General features: G+C 41.3%; 1 protein-coding gene across 4 annotated transcripts in view; it reads right to left on the reverse strand.

The window, feature by feature from the left end:
- Positions 1 to 567: 567 nt before the first annotated feature.
- The window catches only part of AP3S1 (adaptor related protein complex 3 subunit sigma 1), a 57,797-nt gene continuing 43,503 nt past the window's right edge, over positions 568 to 14,861 (reverse strand). For 2 of the 4 annotated variants that reach the window (XM_067568764.1, XM_067568763.1), the window contains 2 exons: positions 14,816 to 14,857; positions 1,024 to 1,160 (listed from right to left, as the gene is read on the reverse strand). In XM_067568764.1, coding sequence (XP_067424865.1) covers positions 14,822 to 14,857 — 36 coding nt within the window. In that variant the 3' untranslated portion in view covers positions 1,024 to 1,160; positions 14,816 to 14,821. Of the gene's footprint in view, positions 1,161 to 14,815; positions 14,858 to 14,861 lie in introns of all 4 variants that reach the window. The other 2 variants (XM_067568762.1, XM_067568761.1) reach the window with 1 other exon arrangement.

Genomic DNA, 14,861 nt, shown 5'->3' on the forward strand with positions numbered 1-14,861 from the left:
CATGATATCCCTTTTTGGCTGCCCAATTTATATAGTTGCTATAGTTCGCCTTTTTTCTCCCCTAAAGAGCAACCCATTCCTGGACCCTGTGTCCCCGGCTGCCCACTTCTCCCATGACTTTCTTCTCTTCCCCCTCTCGCACAACAGTATGACCTTTCCAGAAGCACAACCCACTTTGTCACCATCATTTATTATCAGTACATGTAGGTCAACATGAAAAGATTTTCAGAATTTAGATGACATCCCCCCTCCTCTCTCTCTCTCTCTCTCACCTCCACCAGCACCACTTTTGAAAACATTTCTGTAACTGAAGTCTACACATTTCTACCCATTTTTAATAAAGGCAAATTTCTTCTTCGAAACAATCCTGAATAACCTTTGTGTGAAGTTCAGCTTTCCAGAATATTCACACAATATTTTAGTATAATTCTTTCAACATTGGACATCAAAATAATACATTAACATTGTTTAATACAATTTTTTTTAACACACACACACGCACTTTATTCAAATAGGAAACAAAGGATTTATTGCTAAGAGCAGATTTCAGACAAACGTGTTTAGAAATCCAGTTCATTATGATTTTATTTAAACAAAAAAAAAAAAAAAAAAGTTTAATGTTTTCATGCAACATATGCACTTGGATCTTAAATAATCGTGACAAACAGCAGAAGTAGCTAAGGAATACTGCACTAATTACAGACCTTAGTGGATATACAAAAAACCCCTCAACATTATAGGTTATATAAAGTAAAGGATATCTTAAATACTTTCCCAAAATACTGCAGCAGCCAAGACAGTGATATGCCTTATAAGGGCATAGGAATGTAATTTAGAAATCACACAGGAATTTATCCATTTCCTTTAAAATCATTGCGCAAGACAAAAGCAACATTCAACTTCACATACTGATTTTACACAGAATTTCTATGCAGTACCTTTACTTTTTATCCAGATAGCAAAAGTTAGACATTTCTTTGTTTGGTAGACCTCTATTACATTTTTCCTTGATTTTACCTGGAGTAGCCATTTTATTTAAAAGAGGGCAGATTTGGCACTTTTATACTGATGTCACCAATATTAATATTTCTTGGGATCTCTGGAAGGTTCATATTCTTTACAGCTGACACAGCTCGGGCTGGGGCTCCTGCTAAACCAGCCTGTATGCAGAAGTAAAGAAAAAAATACAACACAGGTGAAGCCTATTACAATAAATAGTATAGACAGACAACACTAACATTTAAATTGTTCCCATGGTTACAAGATCAGAAAGACCAGATGGTGGTTTGGGTTGGAATGAAATGGGTTATTTGGAAATATTAAACCAGAAAGAGAAAACAGTTCACACAAATTCTAAAATATTGTGGAAACATGCCATGTCAATTTGATTAAAAGTATACAGGGGTTGGAGACGGGAGGGAAAGACCAAAGGACACCAAGCTAAGTAACATGTAGCTTGTAAAACCACCACACTGAGCTATAGTTAAAGCTGACATACTGTCTTTGACTTGTACAAATCCTAGGTATAGCCGCTTACATGGTATAGAATCTCAAATCATATTCATCTGAGATACCTGCAATTCCTAAGCATATTGGGACATTAACAATCAATTTAATTTTATTGGCTTGTGTCAAGTCAAACATTAAACAATTTTATTTTGTGTTAATTTCCTCTGCTCTAATCTTTAATCAGTTAAAGCCACTAATTTATTCTATAAATATATTAAAAGACATTTTACAACTGATTTTAATCTAGTACGGCCATTTAGACAAAGTTGCTGCCAGGCCTACACACTAAAGACTAGATCCCCAGTTGTAGTGAACTGACAGCTCTGCAAACGTCTATGCAAATACAATTCAACTACAATTCTATGCAATTTACAGCTAACTAACAATCTGGTCCCAAGTCTATAGGAGGGGCAAAAAAACCATACAACTCTTCATTTTAAAAGTGTTTGCACAGTAGCTGGTTTTCTCGTGATTTATTTTAATATTTTTAAAAAGTAATGCCTTGAAAAATATAGTTTATGATCAAAGGCCCATATTTTTAGAACTGCACCACCACCACCAAAAAAAAGAAGTCTACATTACAGTACTACAACTGCACACAGTCACAGTAATTACATGTATAAATTACATGCATGCAGTTCTGAAAAGCTGGGCCTAACATCATCAGTGGAGTGCCAAACAAAGTATGAATCATTTGAATTTCATCTGCTCACTTCCTAAAGATCCTGATTTTCCCCCCTTTCAATATTTAAGGGGAGAAAATGCTCATGAGTTAAGCCTTTCTATGTCAAATATTATTACCCTGTTGTTTTTTGTACAGCCAAATGATAAGTTGTACTCCCTGAAAACAAGGATTTGTAGTAGAAATGCTGACTAAATAATTTTCAACTCAAAGCCCAAGGGATACAAAGAACCTCCAAAGTTAGTTTCTAAATACAGATGTTCCTAAGTGAAAAGGATAAAGAACTATTTAAAGATATAAACTAGAATTAAATCACTATTGTACTTACTAGTGTACAGAAAAGCTAAAACTTATTTTAAACACCATAACTTTTCCCCCTAGTAAAATAACTCATTGGACATGCATGGTCAAATGTAGAACAATTTGAAAACAAGATTGACTGGCTTACTGAAACAGACATAGGACTACCTATGTCACTATTTCACATTTACAACACAGGAAAAAGACCCAAAGGCAGCTAGAGAGTTAGACAAGGCCCCTGACTGCTCTCACTGATAGTACTTTTTAAAGTCTGCTAAATGGTTTTAAAAGCAAAATGTATTTGGAAAGATAGAGATTTAAATTTAATATTCCCTAGATTAAAAACATTAAAAACTTGTTGTGACACTGAGCCAGTGAGGGTTAAATGACCAGCAGGCTGCATGGCCTGAAAATCAACCTTTAAGGACATATTAGAAAAGTACTGAAATGGTAATCAGGGCCATTCCTTGTAGAAAGTTCTCAAAGCCATGTTAACAGATCAGACTCTTTGAAATGTAGGCCTGTATTGACAGAGAATCAGAAGTAGATACTAATTGTATTGGTCTATGTTTACTTATATCTTGTTAGAAGTTGAACAATGAGATTTAATTAGCTTCTGTTCTTGTCCATAGTGTTTCATTACTATATTCTATTGATTCAGAGATCAAAAAGGAATATTAACATTTAGATGGAACTAGTGGTGAAATAATATTATTGTCTTAATTTCTCTTTGAAATTTGTGACTCCACATAGTAAAACTACCTGTGAACTGCATGAATGATTAATTGCCTTATGTCAATGAATGCAGCTAGTTACTGGTGTGTGCCTAGGAAATAGGGATTTACTTCAAAGCAACAATTTGCATTACCTATTATTTATCCAAGGAATGCCTGCTGTGATGTCTGCTATCAAGAGCCTATCATAGCCTGCTAGAGAACTAAAAAGGAAGCTTCAGGCCTAATCCTGTTTTATCTCAGATCTGCTCAAACTTTGTTAGGAGAAGTTCAAGCCTTAAGGATTGAGGTTTCCAGTTTGACCACGGATTATCCCTGCAAATTCTCATGGAAGAATTTGAACAATCTCTGCACACGGACTGCCTATTGGACTATAGCCTACTGAATTAATTCTAGAAGGACTTTTACAAATCATCAGCTCATCATCTCTACTATGAAACTGACCTAAGAACTTTATTCATATCTGTATGTATAATGATCTTTTAACCCCAGTAACTCTCTTCCCCCCCCTTTTTTTTAATAAATCATTTAGGCTATGTATACACTGATGGCGGCAAATTCACTGCCATCAGATCGATCTTTCTGGATTGACTGAGCGGTCAGTAAAGATCTGCTCAATCGATCAGGAAGTCAACACACTAAAACCACCCCCTCAAGTGGCATAGCGTTGCGTCGATGGGAACGCGTTTCCTATTGGCGCAGCGTAGTGAAAAAGCTGCGCACAACGGAAGAAATCAACGGGAATTACGCAAACTACTCTGCGTAGCTTGAGTAACTCCCGTTGACTGCCGCCAAATTCTCAGGTAAATGTAGACCTGGCCTAAGTTAATTAGAATTGGTTGAAAGCGTGTATTTGGGTAAGATCTGAAATATTCATTGACCTGGTTGATATTGTGTCCGATCTCTTGGGATTGGTAAAACTTTATATATGGTGAATAAGATTTTAACTAATCCTCACTATATAGAATTGCTGTCTGGATGGGAGCCAAAGGCTGGATTGCTTAAAGGGAACTGTATTTTAGCTTCTTGGTAACCAGTAAGGTAAGACAGCAGCTGTTTTGTTACTGGCTTGGTGAATCCAATTATAAGAATAAGCCACCAGTTTTGGGGATCATCTGCCTTATTCTTTGCAGTTTGCCCTGATTGAGCATTCTCAGTACAGCCCTCCAGCAATCACGGTCACACTTGTCTATTGAGGCTTAACATTGTGCTTAATACACTAGCAATTTTTTAAAATTAAAGTGTATATAGGCAATTCTCAAAACTATCGATCTTAGACAGTAGTACTCCTGTAAATCCTACAATATTTATATCAGGGGATTGAAGTAATGCAACTAATATAGACTGCAAGAAAAAAATGTGAAGCGCTATTCCAACAGAGAAAAGATTATGCCTTCAGAGACGGAAGCTATCTAAGATTTTATTATGAACTGGGTAAGGACCCTGAATAAAGCATACTTTCATAGAGTATTAGTCTGAATTAGCAACATGGCAAAAAAAAAGAATGGTGCTCAGAATGGTATTTTCTGTAATTAGTTACTGCTCGAAGTGCAGTCTTTACATATAATGTATAATGTTTTTGAAAAAAGTTTGTATTATTTACAGTAGTTGGGCTAAGGAGCAAATAACATCTGTGGTACTGGTGCACAAAAGCCCCACAGATATTGCAACAATTTATTAGATGTTGCTAAGCAACATCCAGATTTAAAGAGAAACTGCAAAGTGGAACAGTATTTTTTCTCTCTACTGCTCTTTTACAAGGAATAAAGTTGATCTCAGGTTTCCCCCAACCCTATACAGTTTTGTTTTTATACAAAAGAACTAGAAAAACAGGATGGAATCCTTGCTCCTTCTCTGGACTTTTTATGCCAGGGGGAAGGGTTAGTGCAGTGTAAATTGGCACTTAAGGCTTCAGATCCAGCCACAGGATGATCAAGGCTGAGGCAGACAGCTATGAGTCTGCCTTCTGAGAACCCCCTTGCAAACACTGGCATAAGAGGCATGCCAGGGTTAAGAAGGGCACATCAGGGGTGGCACTGCAACTCTACAGATTCCAGGCAGTGCTGCAGCGCATAGGCAGCCCGGACATGCTGCTGTAATTTGAACAGCCCCCGACCCACACCAGGGCTTTCTAAATTGTGCTGGGGAGCATGAAGTACCCCAGAACTGAGAAGGCACAAAGGGGGCTTGAAGCCACTTTAGCCAGCAACTCCTGGGATGAGAGGCACAGTAGAGAATCTCAGCTAAAAGGAATAGGAGTACTAGGCCCTGATTTCCCTCTTTTAGCTGGAAGACTGTCATCACTATCTCAACTCCAGTCCTCCATGACAGAGGAATTCATGACCGGGTATTACTAACATAAAAACTCACATGTAGAAATTTTAAAAAGCTTGAGGCTGACCTTATACATCATAAAGGAGCACTGACAAGCACAGCACTCTCTTTTGTGATTCCCTTTCAAAAAAACATAATGGAAGCATATAATGCAACAAGAAACTGATTAGAAAGCCCCCTTTTGGATTTGAGAGTCTTGAAAAGAACGGTTACTTACCTCGTAACTGCTGTTCTTCGAGATGTGTTGCTCATGTCCATTCAGAATTAGGTGCTTGCGTGTCGCATGCATCGGTGCCAGGAATTTTTCCCCTAATGGTATCCGTAGGGCCAGCTCTAGAGCCCTCTGCAGTGGTGCGCGTATGTGCTTGTATATAGGGTGCTGCCGGCCCCCCTCCCTCTCAGTTCCTTCTTGCCAGAACTCCGACAGAGGGGAAGGAGGGTGGGTTGTGAATGTACATGAGCAACACATCTCGAAGAACAACAGTTACGAGGTAAGTAATTGTTCTTTCTTCTTCGACTACTTGCTCATGTCCATTCAGAATTAGGTGACTTACCAGCAGTGCCTCCGGAGGCGGGCAGGAGTTCATAGACGTGATGATTGCAGCACCACTCTGCCAAACCAGCGTCGTCCCACGCTTGCTGTGATAGCATAGTGGGATGTAAACGTGTGTATCGAGCACCACATAGCGGCTTTACAGATATCCTGAATGGGTACACATGCTAGGAAGGCCAGTGAAGACACCTGTGCCCTTGTGGAGTGGGCAGACAAGGAAACCGAGGCGTGATTCCTGCTTGCTCATAGCAGGTCCGAATACAGGCCGTAATCCAGGAGGAAATCCGCTGAGATGACACCAGACATCCCTTCATCTGATCGGTGATCGCAATGAAGAGCTGTGTGGAGCAGCAGAAGGGTCTGGTCCTATCGATGTAAAAAGCCAATGCCCTCCTCACATTGAGAGAGTGAAGAGGCCTCTCCTCATTGGATTTGTGGGGCGTCGGAAAGAACACCGCCGGGAACATTTCCTGATTGACATGGAAGTGGGAAATGACCTTTGGCAGAAAGGATGGGTGAGGACGAAGCTGCACCTTGTCCTTGACAAAAAACGTGTATGGCAGCTCTGAGGTCAGGGCATTTAGCTCAGAGACCCTCCGTGCCGAGGTGATTGCCACCAGGAATGCCACTTTCCAGGAGAGATGTGCGAGGGAACAAGAAGCCAATGGCTCAAATGGCAGTGCCATAAGTCATGAGAAGACGTGGTTTAGATCCCACTGAGGGACCGGGTCTCATATTAGCGGAAAAAGTCCCTCCAGGTCCTGGAGGAATCTGGACACCATCCCACGGGAGAAAACCAGCCTGTCTTGGATAGGAGGGTGAAAGGACGAAATCACCGCCAGGTGCACCTTGATAGACAAGAAGGCCAAACCCTCAGACTTCAGATGAAGCAGATAGTCCAGAATTATCTGAATAGCAGATTTCATTGGTGAGACATTTTGAGCCGTCGCCCAGCAGATAAAGTGTTTCCATTTGGCTAAATAAGATGCCCTGGAGGATGGCTTCCTGCTCTCCAACAGGATCCTCTGAACCTGGGTGAGCAGTGGTACTCATCCCTGCTCAACCACGAAGCATCCACGCGGTCAGGGGCAGAGTGGTCAGATCCAGGTGCAGCAACCAACCTTGGTCTTGAGAGAGAAGGTCCCGTCTCAGTGGGAGCGACCATGCTCTGGCCATCGAGAGTCCTGACAGCATCCCAAACCAATGCTGCCTGCACCATGCCGTGGCTATCAGGAGGACCTGCGCTCTGTCCTTCTTGATCTTCACGAGGACTCTGTGTATGAGAGTTATCAGGGGAAAAGTATACAAAAGACTGCTCGTCCATGACAGGAGAAAAGCATCCGACAGGGAGGCATCCTCTGATCCCAGGACAGAGCAGTTTTGGGAGCTCTTTCTGTTCTCCCTGGTAGCAAGCAGGTCTACTTGGGGAGCTCCCCACCTCTGGAAAATGCTGTCGCCTACCTCCTGGTGGAGGGACCACTCATGGTGAAAGCAAAAGGTCTTACTCAGGCGATCTCCCAGAGTATTTTTCAGAGCAGATAGGTGAACAGCTTCCAGATGGATGTTGTGGCTCATGCAGAACTCCCAGAAACGCAGGGCCTCGCAACAAGCGTTGAAGATCTGGCCCCTCCCCCTTGCCTGTTCATATAATACATGGTAGCTGTGTTGTCCGTCAGGGAATGATAACTGCCAGGAGTGACAATACAGAATTTTAGTTTTTTGAGGAATTTATTCAAAGCCCGCAGGTCTAGGATGGGCCTCAGCCCTCCTGTGGCTTTTGGAATCAGAAAGTTATGGGAGTAAAAGCTCCTTCCTTTCAATGCTTGAGGGACTTCTTCCACCGCTCCCACACACAGCAGGGACTGCACCTCCTGAACGAGTAGCTGCTTATGAGAGGGATCCCTGGAGAGGGACGGGGAGGGAAGGTGGAAGCGAAAGAAACTGGAGGGTATAGCCAAAAGCCACTGTGTTTAGAACCCAGCGGTCCACAGTGGGGAGGAAAGATGCTAGGCAGGAAGAAAATAATCGGGAATGTGGATCCTGACTGGAGTCTGGTAGGCTGCTCTCAGGCACACCTTCAAAAGCCTCACTTTCCCTTTGAGGGATGGTGGCTCGGCCCTGATCTCGAGGTCGAGGCTGGCGAATTGCTTCAACTGCGCTTATAGTTCTTAGGCCCGGACGGAGCCCTACAGGAGGAGACACGACACCTGAACCGCTGCTGATGAGAGGGCCTGAAGTGTCTCTTGGATGAAGACGGGGTATAGAGGCCCAACGACCTCAGAATGGCCCTCAAATATTTCAGCCCCTGAAGCCTGAGTCAGTCTGGTTTGCAAAGAGAGCGGTACCATCAAATGGGAAGTCCTGGATGGATTGCTGGACCTCTGTTGAAAGACCAGACGATTGTAGCCATGATGCCCTCCTTATCAACACCGCTGAAGCCACTGTCCACACCACCAAGTCTGCTGCATCCGATACTGCCTGCAGGGAAACTCTGGCTACTGCCTTCCTCTCTTCCAGGGCTGCTTCAAACTTCTGAGGACTGTGGGAAGGAGCTAGTGAACTTCTCCAGTGACTGGCAGATATTATAGTGGTAATGGCCCAAGAGTGCCCGTTCATTTGACACCCTCAGCTGTAGGCTCGCTGTTGTATACACCTTGCGGCCACATAAATCTAATTTTTTTGCCTCTTTATTCTTGGGCGTAGAGCTCATTTGTCCCTACCTGTTATGCTTAGTCACCACCACGAATAGCGAACCCAGGGATGGGTGCGTGTACAAGTATTCAAACCCCTTGGCAGGCACATATTTCTTCGCTGCCCTCTTAGATGTGGGGGGCAGGGAGGCCGGGATCTGCCACAATGCTGTGGCAAGTTTCAGCACCCCATCGTGCACTGCGAGGGCTACTCTGGAGGGCACCACAGATGCCAGGACTCCAAAGAGTTCATCCACTGGCTTGGTAAGCTCCTCTATTTTGAGGCTCAAGTTAGCCACTACCCAGTTTAACAGGTCTTTGTGCGCCCTGTAATTGTCCAGAGGGGCAGCGTGAGAGGGACCCAGGGTGAGGAGGATGAGGAGGCAGGAATATGAGGGGGGAGCTGGATCTTCCTCCCTAATTGGAATGGTTACCAAGGGGCTGGCTGAAAAAGAATCTTCCCGGTCCGACTTGATAGTTGCCTCCAGTGCCGCGGCCAGGCCCTCAGATGTCTGCAGTACCGAGGCACTTGCAGATGACTGAGCATATGGCATCATGGTCTGAGGGAACCCTCAGGGGTTCCAATATTGCCAGGGACTTGGCCATTGTCCTTGCGGCCAACCTCCGATTTGTGGTGGCATAGAAAACCCAGTGGGTTGCTTGGGGGCTTGCCCTTTCAGGGGGAGGACCACCCCTTCTCTCGACTCTGAAGAGCAAAAAGCTAGTGACCAAGGAGGCGCCGATGCCGCGTGCTTCTCTGTACCGCTTCTTGAGCATCTGGGTTCTGGTAATGGGGAGTGGTGCTGAGAGCCCGAGCGCTGTTCATGCCTTGACCACGTTGTGTCCTCAGGCTTCTTATAGGGACTTTCATGGTGACAAGGCTCTGGAGATTCCCTGCGGGAGCTCACGAAGTAGTGCTGGGGACTCAGGGAGTGCCGGCGTTCCGGAGATCTACGCCAGCATTCTTATGACCGGTATTGATGTTCTGGTGACTGGCACCTGGTCCCCGGTTACAGAGGATTTGACCCCGACCCATGCCGATGTGCTGCCGGGGAGTGGTGCCGAGATTCTGGTGACCGCTGTGAAGCCAGTGAGAAAGGGAGAGGCTGTGGTGGAACCAGCGCCGACTTCCCCTTTGACTGGCCTTGGTATCTGAGCCTCGGTGCCCTGACCTTAACCTCCTGCAGTGTAGGTGGCACCAGTGGGGCCAACAGGTCCTTCATTGCCTGAAAGGCCTCAGGTGTAGAATAGATCAGTAAATGTCACGGGCCTCTGCCACTCCCAGGAGTTGGCAGTGGCACCGAAGCCGGGCTCGACATCCTTGCGGGTGGAAGCATTCTCGGGGCCAAATCAGCTTTCCCCACTGTGCCCGAACTCTTCTTAGCCGACCTCGGCTCCTTCTTGGAACACACCTTCCTTTTTTTGGTGCCAGCGATGTCAAACAGAGCTGTGTGGGCACTGACACCGGAGGAGCACTTCTAGTCGATGCCGCTGTATTGGGTGCCGAGTCCAGTCGTGGCTCCAACACTGTTCTAAGTGCCAATTCCATGAGAAGGGCCTTGAGCCTAATGTCCCGGTCCTTCTTGGTTCGAGGGCAAAACCTGAAACCCTTTGTGGATCTTACACTTCTTGTGAAGGTGGGCTTCAAAGAACTCTGGTGCAGGTTGCTCAATGGCACAGGCTTCTTGCACAAAGAACAGGATTTAAAAACAGGGGAATGCCCCAACCCTGGGTAAACTTAACTATTAAGTAATAAACACTGAAACAACAACTATAAAACAAAGAACCACTAGGAATACTGAAGCTGGCAGGACCAAGAGGGTGTTCCAGCACCATTATGGGTGGTAAGAAGGAACTGAGAGGGAGGGGGCCAACAACACCCTATATACGAGTGCATACACATGCCACTGCAGAGGATGCTAGAGCCGTCCCTACGGATACCACTAGGGGAAAAATGTCCAGCACCGGTGCATTTGGCGTGCACACACCTAATTCTGAAAGGACATGAGCAAGTACTCGAAGAACATCTGTATTATATACACAAATAACTGTTCAGAAAGTTTTACAAGATACCAAAAAAATGTGAATTTCTTCCTCTAACTTGATTTCTCTCTCTTTTTTAAATACAATATTCAGTCATGGGAGAAAAATCCTTTGAGCAATTGCAAAAACAGGACAATGTAAACTGTTTTCTATACAGTAGATGCATACTGTTAAAACAACAACAAAAGCATGAATTATACAATTCAAAACAGAAACAATGGGAAACCAGCAAAAGACTATCAATAATGAACGTGGTCCACAAAAACAGACATGGGTGGCAATTTAAAACAGAGATGTCTTTCTAGGTGACTAGGATGGAGATATCATACCCTAATTTAATGCAGATTAGGGTTCGGACAGAAATTTAATTTAATTAAAGGTTAATTTTTCTTTTTTCAATGGACAAATAAAAACTTAAAACATAACTAGTCATTATTTTTACCTACCTGTAGCTAATCCTCTTTACACAGACTTACAGTCCCTGCCTCCCGCCCCAAGAAAATGGAGACACAACTGAGAATTATTTAAAATACCAAGACTGACATTCAAAATATAAATTAAAAAAAAAAAAAATCATCACACTTTTGACTAAACTTCATCTATGACAATTTTGGTTTAGGATCAAAGAATATCCTTGATAGAAAGGGTATGTCATTTCAGATTGCCCCTTTTCAGCCTGCAAAGTGAGACAGTTTGCAGAGTGAAAGATAGGGATTCATCATCATACACTGGAGAGTAGACATTCTCAAACGATCACATCCTTTTCTCCTATAGTTCTCCTCCTTATTAAATGGCTTTTTCATTTGACAGATGTAGCATTTACATAGTGGAATACCCTTTTAGCCCAACCATTTCACACTTTTATAAGCACAAGACAAAGTCATACAGTACTTCTAAGACACACTGAACAGATTTTAGATGAAGAGGTCTAATAAAAATATCTGAATAAAGGTATTACAGTAACAAAAAAGTCATCTGCAGTAAAAGTACTTTTCTTTTAGTGTTTGTATTATTTTAAGTTATTACAATATTGAATGTATCAGCAGACTTATCAATATTTAGTATGTTGAGTAGTAAACTGGTGATCAATCCTGTTATTTTTCTCTAATTCCTGCCAAGAGTAAACTAAATTTATAAAAGAAAATAGGAATCACAAGAAATACTTCAAATTCAACTTGTTCATACAAGGTTTTCTGTAGGTACCTGATGAGAAAGTAGTTACTGTAATATTGCACAGTGTAGCTTTCAACTACTTTTATTATTCAATAATTTAGCAGAAAAGTTAGGGTGGTGAAGGAAAAAAGAACACTTTTAAAAACTAAGTAGCAAGCCTCGATCATGCAGTGAATGATGAAGGTTCACAGCAAGCAAAATGACCTAAAGCAAGTGGAAATGAAATTTCTCAAGCATGTTCATGAAGTTTTAGAAGTACAGTATGAACTTGCATACAGCTGTTATTACAATGAACCAAACACCGTATTTTCCCCCTAGCTGCTTTGTATTCTCCATTTCACTGTTAAAAATATGTTGTGCACTAATTCTGAAATATATAATATGTTAATGCTTTTATTCACAGCCACTGCAAGAAGGTTTGTAAACCTAATAGTATGCTTAAAGGCTTGTGGCCTTAAAATATTTAAAATAACACAGCTGTTTTGCTTAAGATCAAAGCTAGCACATTCCATTCATTAGCACAAATGAAAAATGTTCTTCTATTTACCAAATGAGAAATTTGAATGGACTTACGTACTAAATGTTAGGTATAATTTCAGGTCACTATTTTATTAATATGGTAGTTATATGACACGATATTCCTTCCTGATAATCCTGGTATAATGTGTTACATAAAGGTAACCCTAGAAATGTTGACTTTATTCACATTTTAAGAAAAATCTCAAATATATAGGAACATATTGCTGGTGCTTATGCAAATTTAGTTAATATTCATGTATGCTTCTTACTGGACAAATGGATTTATTTATTTAGGCTGCCCTCCCTCCCAACAGCTCCACGAGAAGCTAGCTGTTAGTAAAAAGGAGGTACAAAAATATGCAGCTGACTTGAAAATGAATTAATGAAGGCTGAAACCCTGCTAGAGAAACTGGTCTTTTTCACATGTATTGGAATGTACTTGGATATCACTGCTGCTGGTGTTTTATACCAACTCTTCCTCCCAGAAGAAGTATGATTTCAAAGCAGCAGGGTTATGAATAGGATGAAAGGATGCAGTACAGAATATAAAGGAATGATCATGTTCTCTGCTCATGAGGTTAGATAAATGAACAGATTAGAGAAAAAACAAAATGAAGTCAGCAGGTATATCAAAATGAGGCCAAACAGATAAAAGACTTAGACATACTCTTAGAAATTTCAAGCACTTGAATCACAAAGATAGTAATGGATGGGAATGATTTTTTGTTTGGTTGTTTTTTTCTTTAAATTGCCAGACCCAAAAATAAAAAACAGAACCTGCGAGAAGAACAGAAAACAAAAAAAGTAGCAATATGCCAAAAACTATTGAAAAATGAGCTCCCCTCTCTTTCATAGTGAAATATGGCTTATTTTCAGTGACTTGAGGCAGAATGAATGAGGGTGGTAATTTGTTTGGATTATTTCCTTCATATAATACAAGAAGTTTCAAATTCAAGTAAAGTGTGTTCTTACCATATAATATATTTTTACACTACACATCTTTAAAATGCAGAATAGTAAAATCTGACCACAGATAGTTATACTTGTTAAATCTGCTTTTTAAAATGGGAGATATACTACTTGTATATTCTATTCTTTATCCAATAAAGTGTCTCTTAGAAGTGAACAGCAACCCATTTGGTTATTTACAACCCAGTTGGTTAGCAGACTATCTTGGATTTGAAATGCAAAATTACAAAAGAAAAAGCTAAATAAATAAGTGGAGCTGATTTTTTATTCTTTTTTAAGGATATTTTATTTTAAAGGTAGTCTATAACTAATGCACATTGACATTCAAATTACTGTGTTAGGCTGAATGTTTCAAATAACCAGGGTCAAAGGGGCAGTTGGCACATACTAAACTTAAAATGTATGCTTTCTCTTCCTTTTCCAGGTTCTTTTGTTCATATTTGTCTTAGATCACTGGCTGCTGCTCCATAAAACGGGCTGTGAACATAACAGGGTGTCTGCTGAAGAATGATCCCGTGATCCACAACTGCTCTGGACATCAGGACTTGCAAAAGGAGGAGAAAACATACATTTGAAGTTCATTATGTGCTGACTGCCCTCTGACCTTGTTCGTTAGTGACATTCAGCATAATAATTTCAACCTTAAAAAGCTAATTTTAACATCTGTAGGTCATCTTTACATTTCACATTTATAATTCTCATATCTATGGATTATTCAGTTAATTATTTGGGATAAAGAAACAAAGCATTCTTGTTTTAAATCTGCAACTTCTTCTAAAACTTCACTCCAATACAAGGGCCTTTTTAATTTGAAATATTGAGTTTGAAAACTGTATCGTTAGAGCTAATAATAACTATGTTAAGGGTCTCATGGGCAGAATGTTCCTAACCATATGCTTAGAGTTTAAATTTTTCAGCCATGTGACACTACACTAGTAATAGATCAGCTATCTGAGTGCTCAATTGTTATTCAGATTAATATTTTTTTAATTCCAAAAGGTCCATAATTTTTCTTATTTAAATGCTGACATTAAAAAAATCCAAAGTTAAACTCTACAATGTAGGAAGAAAAAAATTTAAAATAAAGAACATATGAAGTCAATGACAAGCTAGTAAAATACACTACGGCCAATAAAAGATGAGGGAACTACAAGAAGAAACTAGCACAAAAAGTAGGCTACAAGGACTGGCATGGGTATAATAACACACAATTTTTGAGTCTGGCCTAAATAATTTATTGCCTTTGACATCATTTTGCTTTCCCTTTTTTTTGTTAGAAATACATTTTTTTTCTCAAAGTCAGCAATACCTGTGTCTACCTGTCCTGTCTGGGAGACTGAAAGATAAAGGTCTGT

The sequence above is a fragment of the Emydura macquarii genome, unplaced genomic scaffold (assembly GCF_026122565.2).
Source record: "Emydura macquarii macquarii isolate MOO-44397 ecotype Brisbane River unplaced genomic scaffold, CSIRO-AGI_Emac_v2 contig_2897, whole genome shotgun sequence".
Taxonomy (NCBI): Eukaryota; Metazoa; Chordata; order Testudines; family Chelidae; genus Emydura; species Emydura macquarii.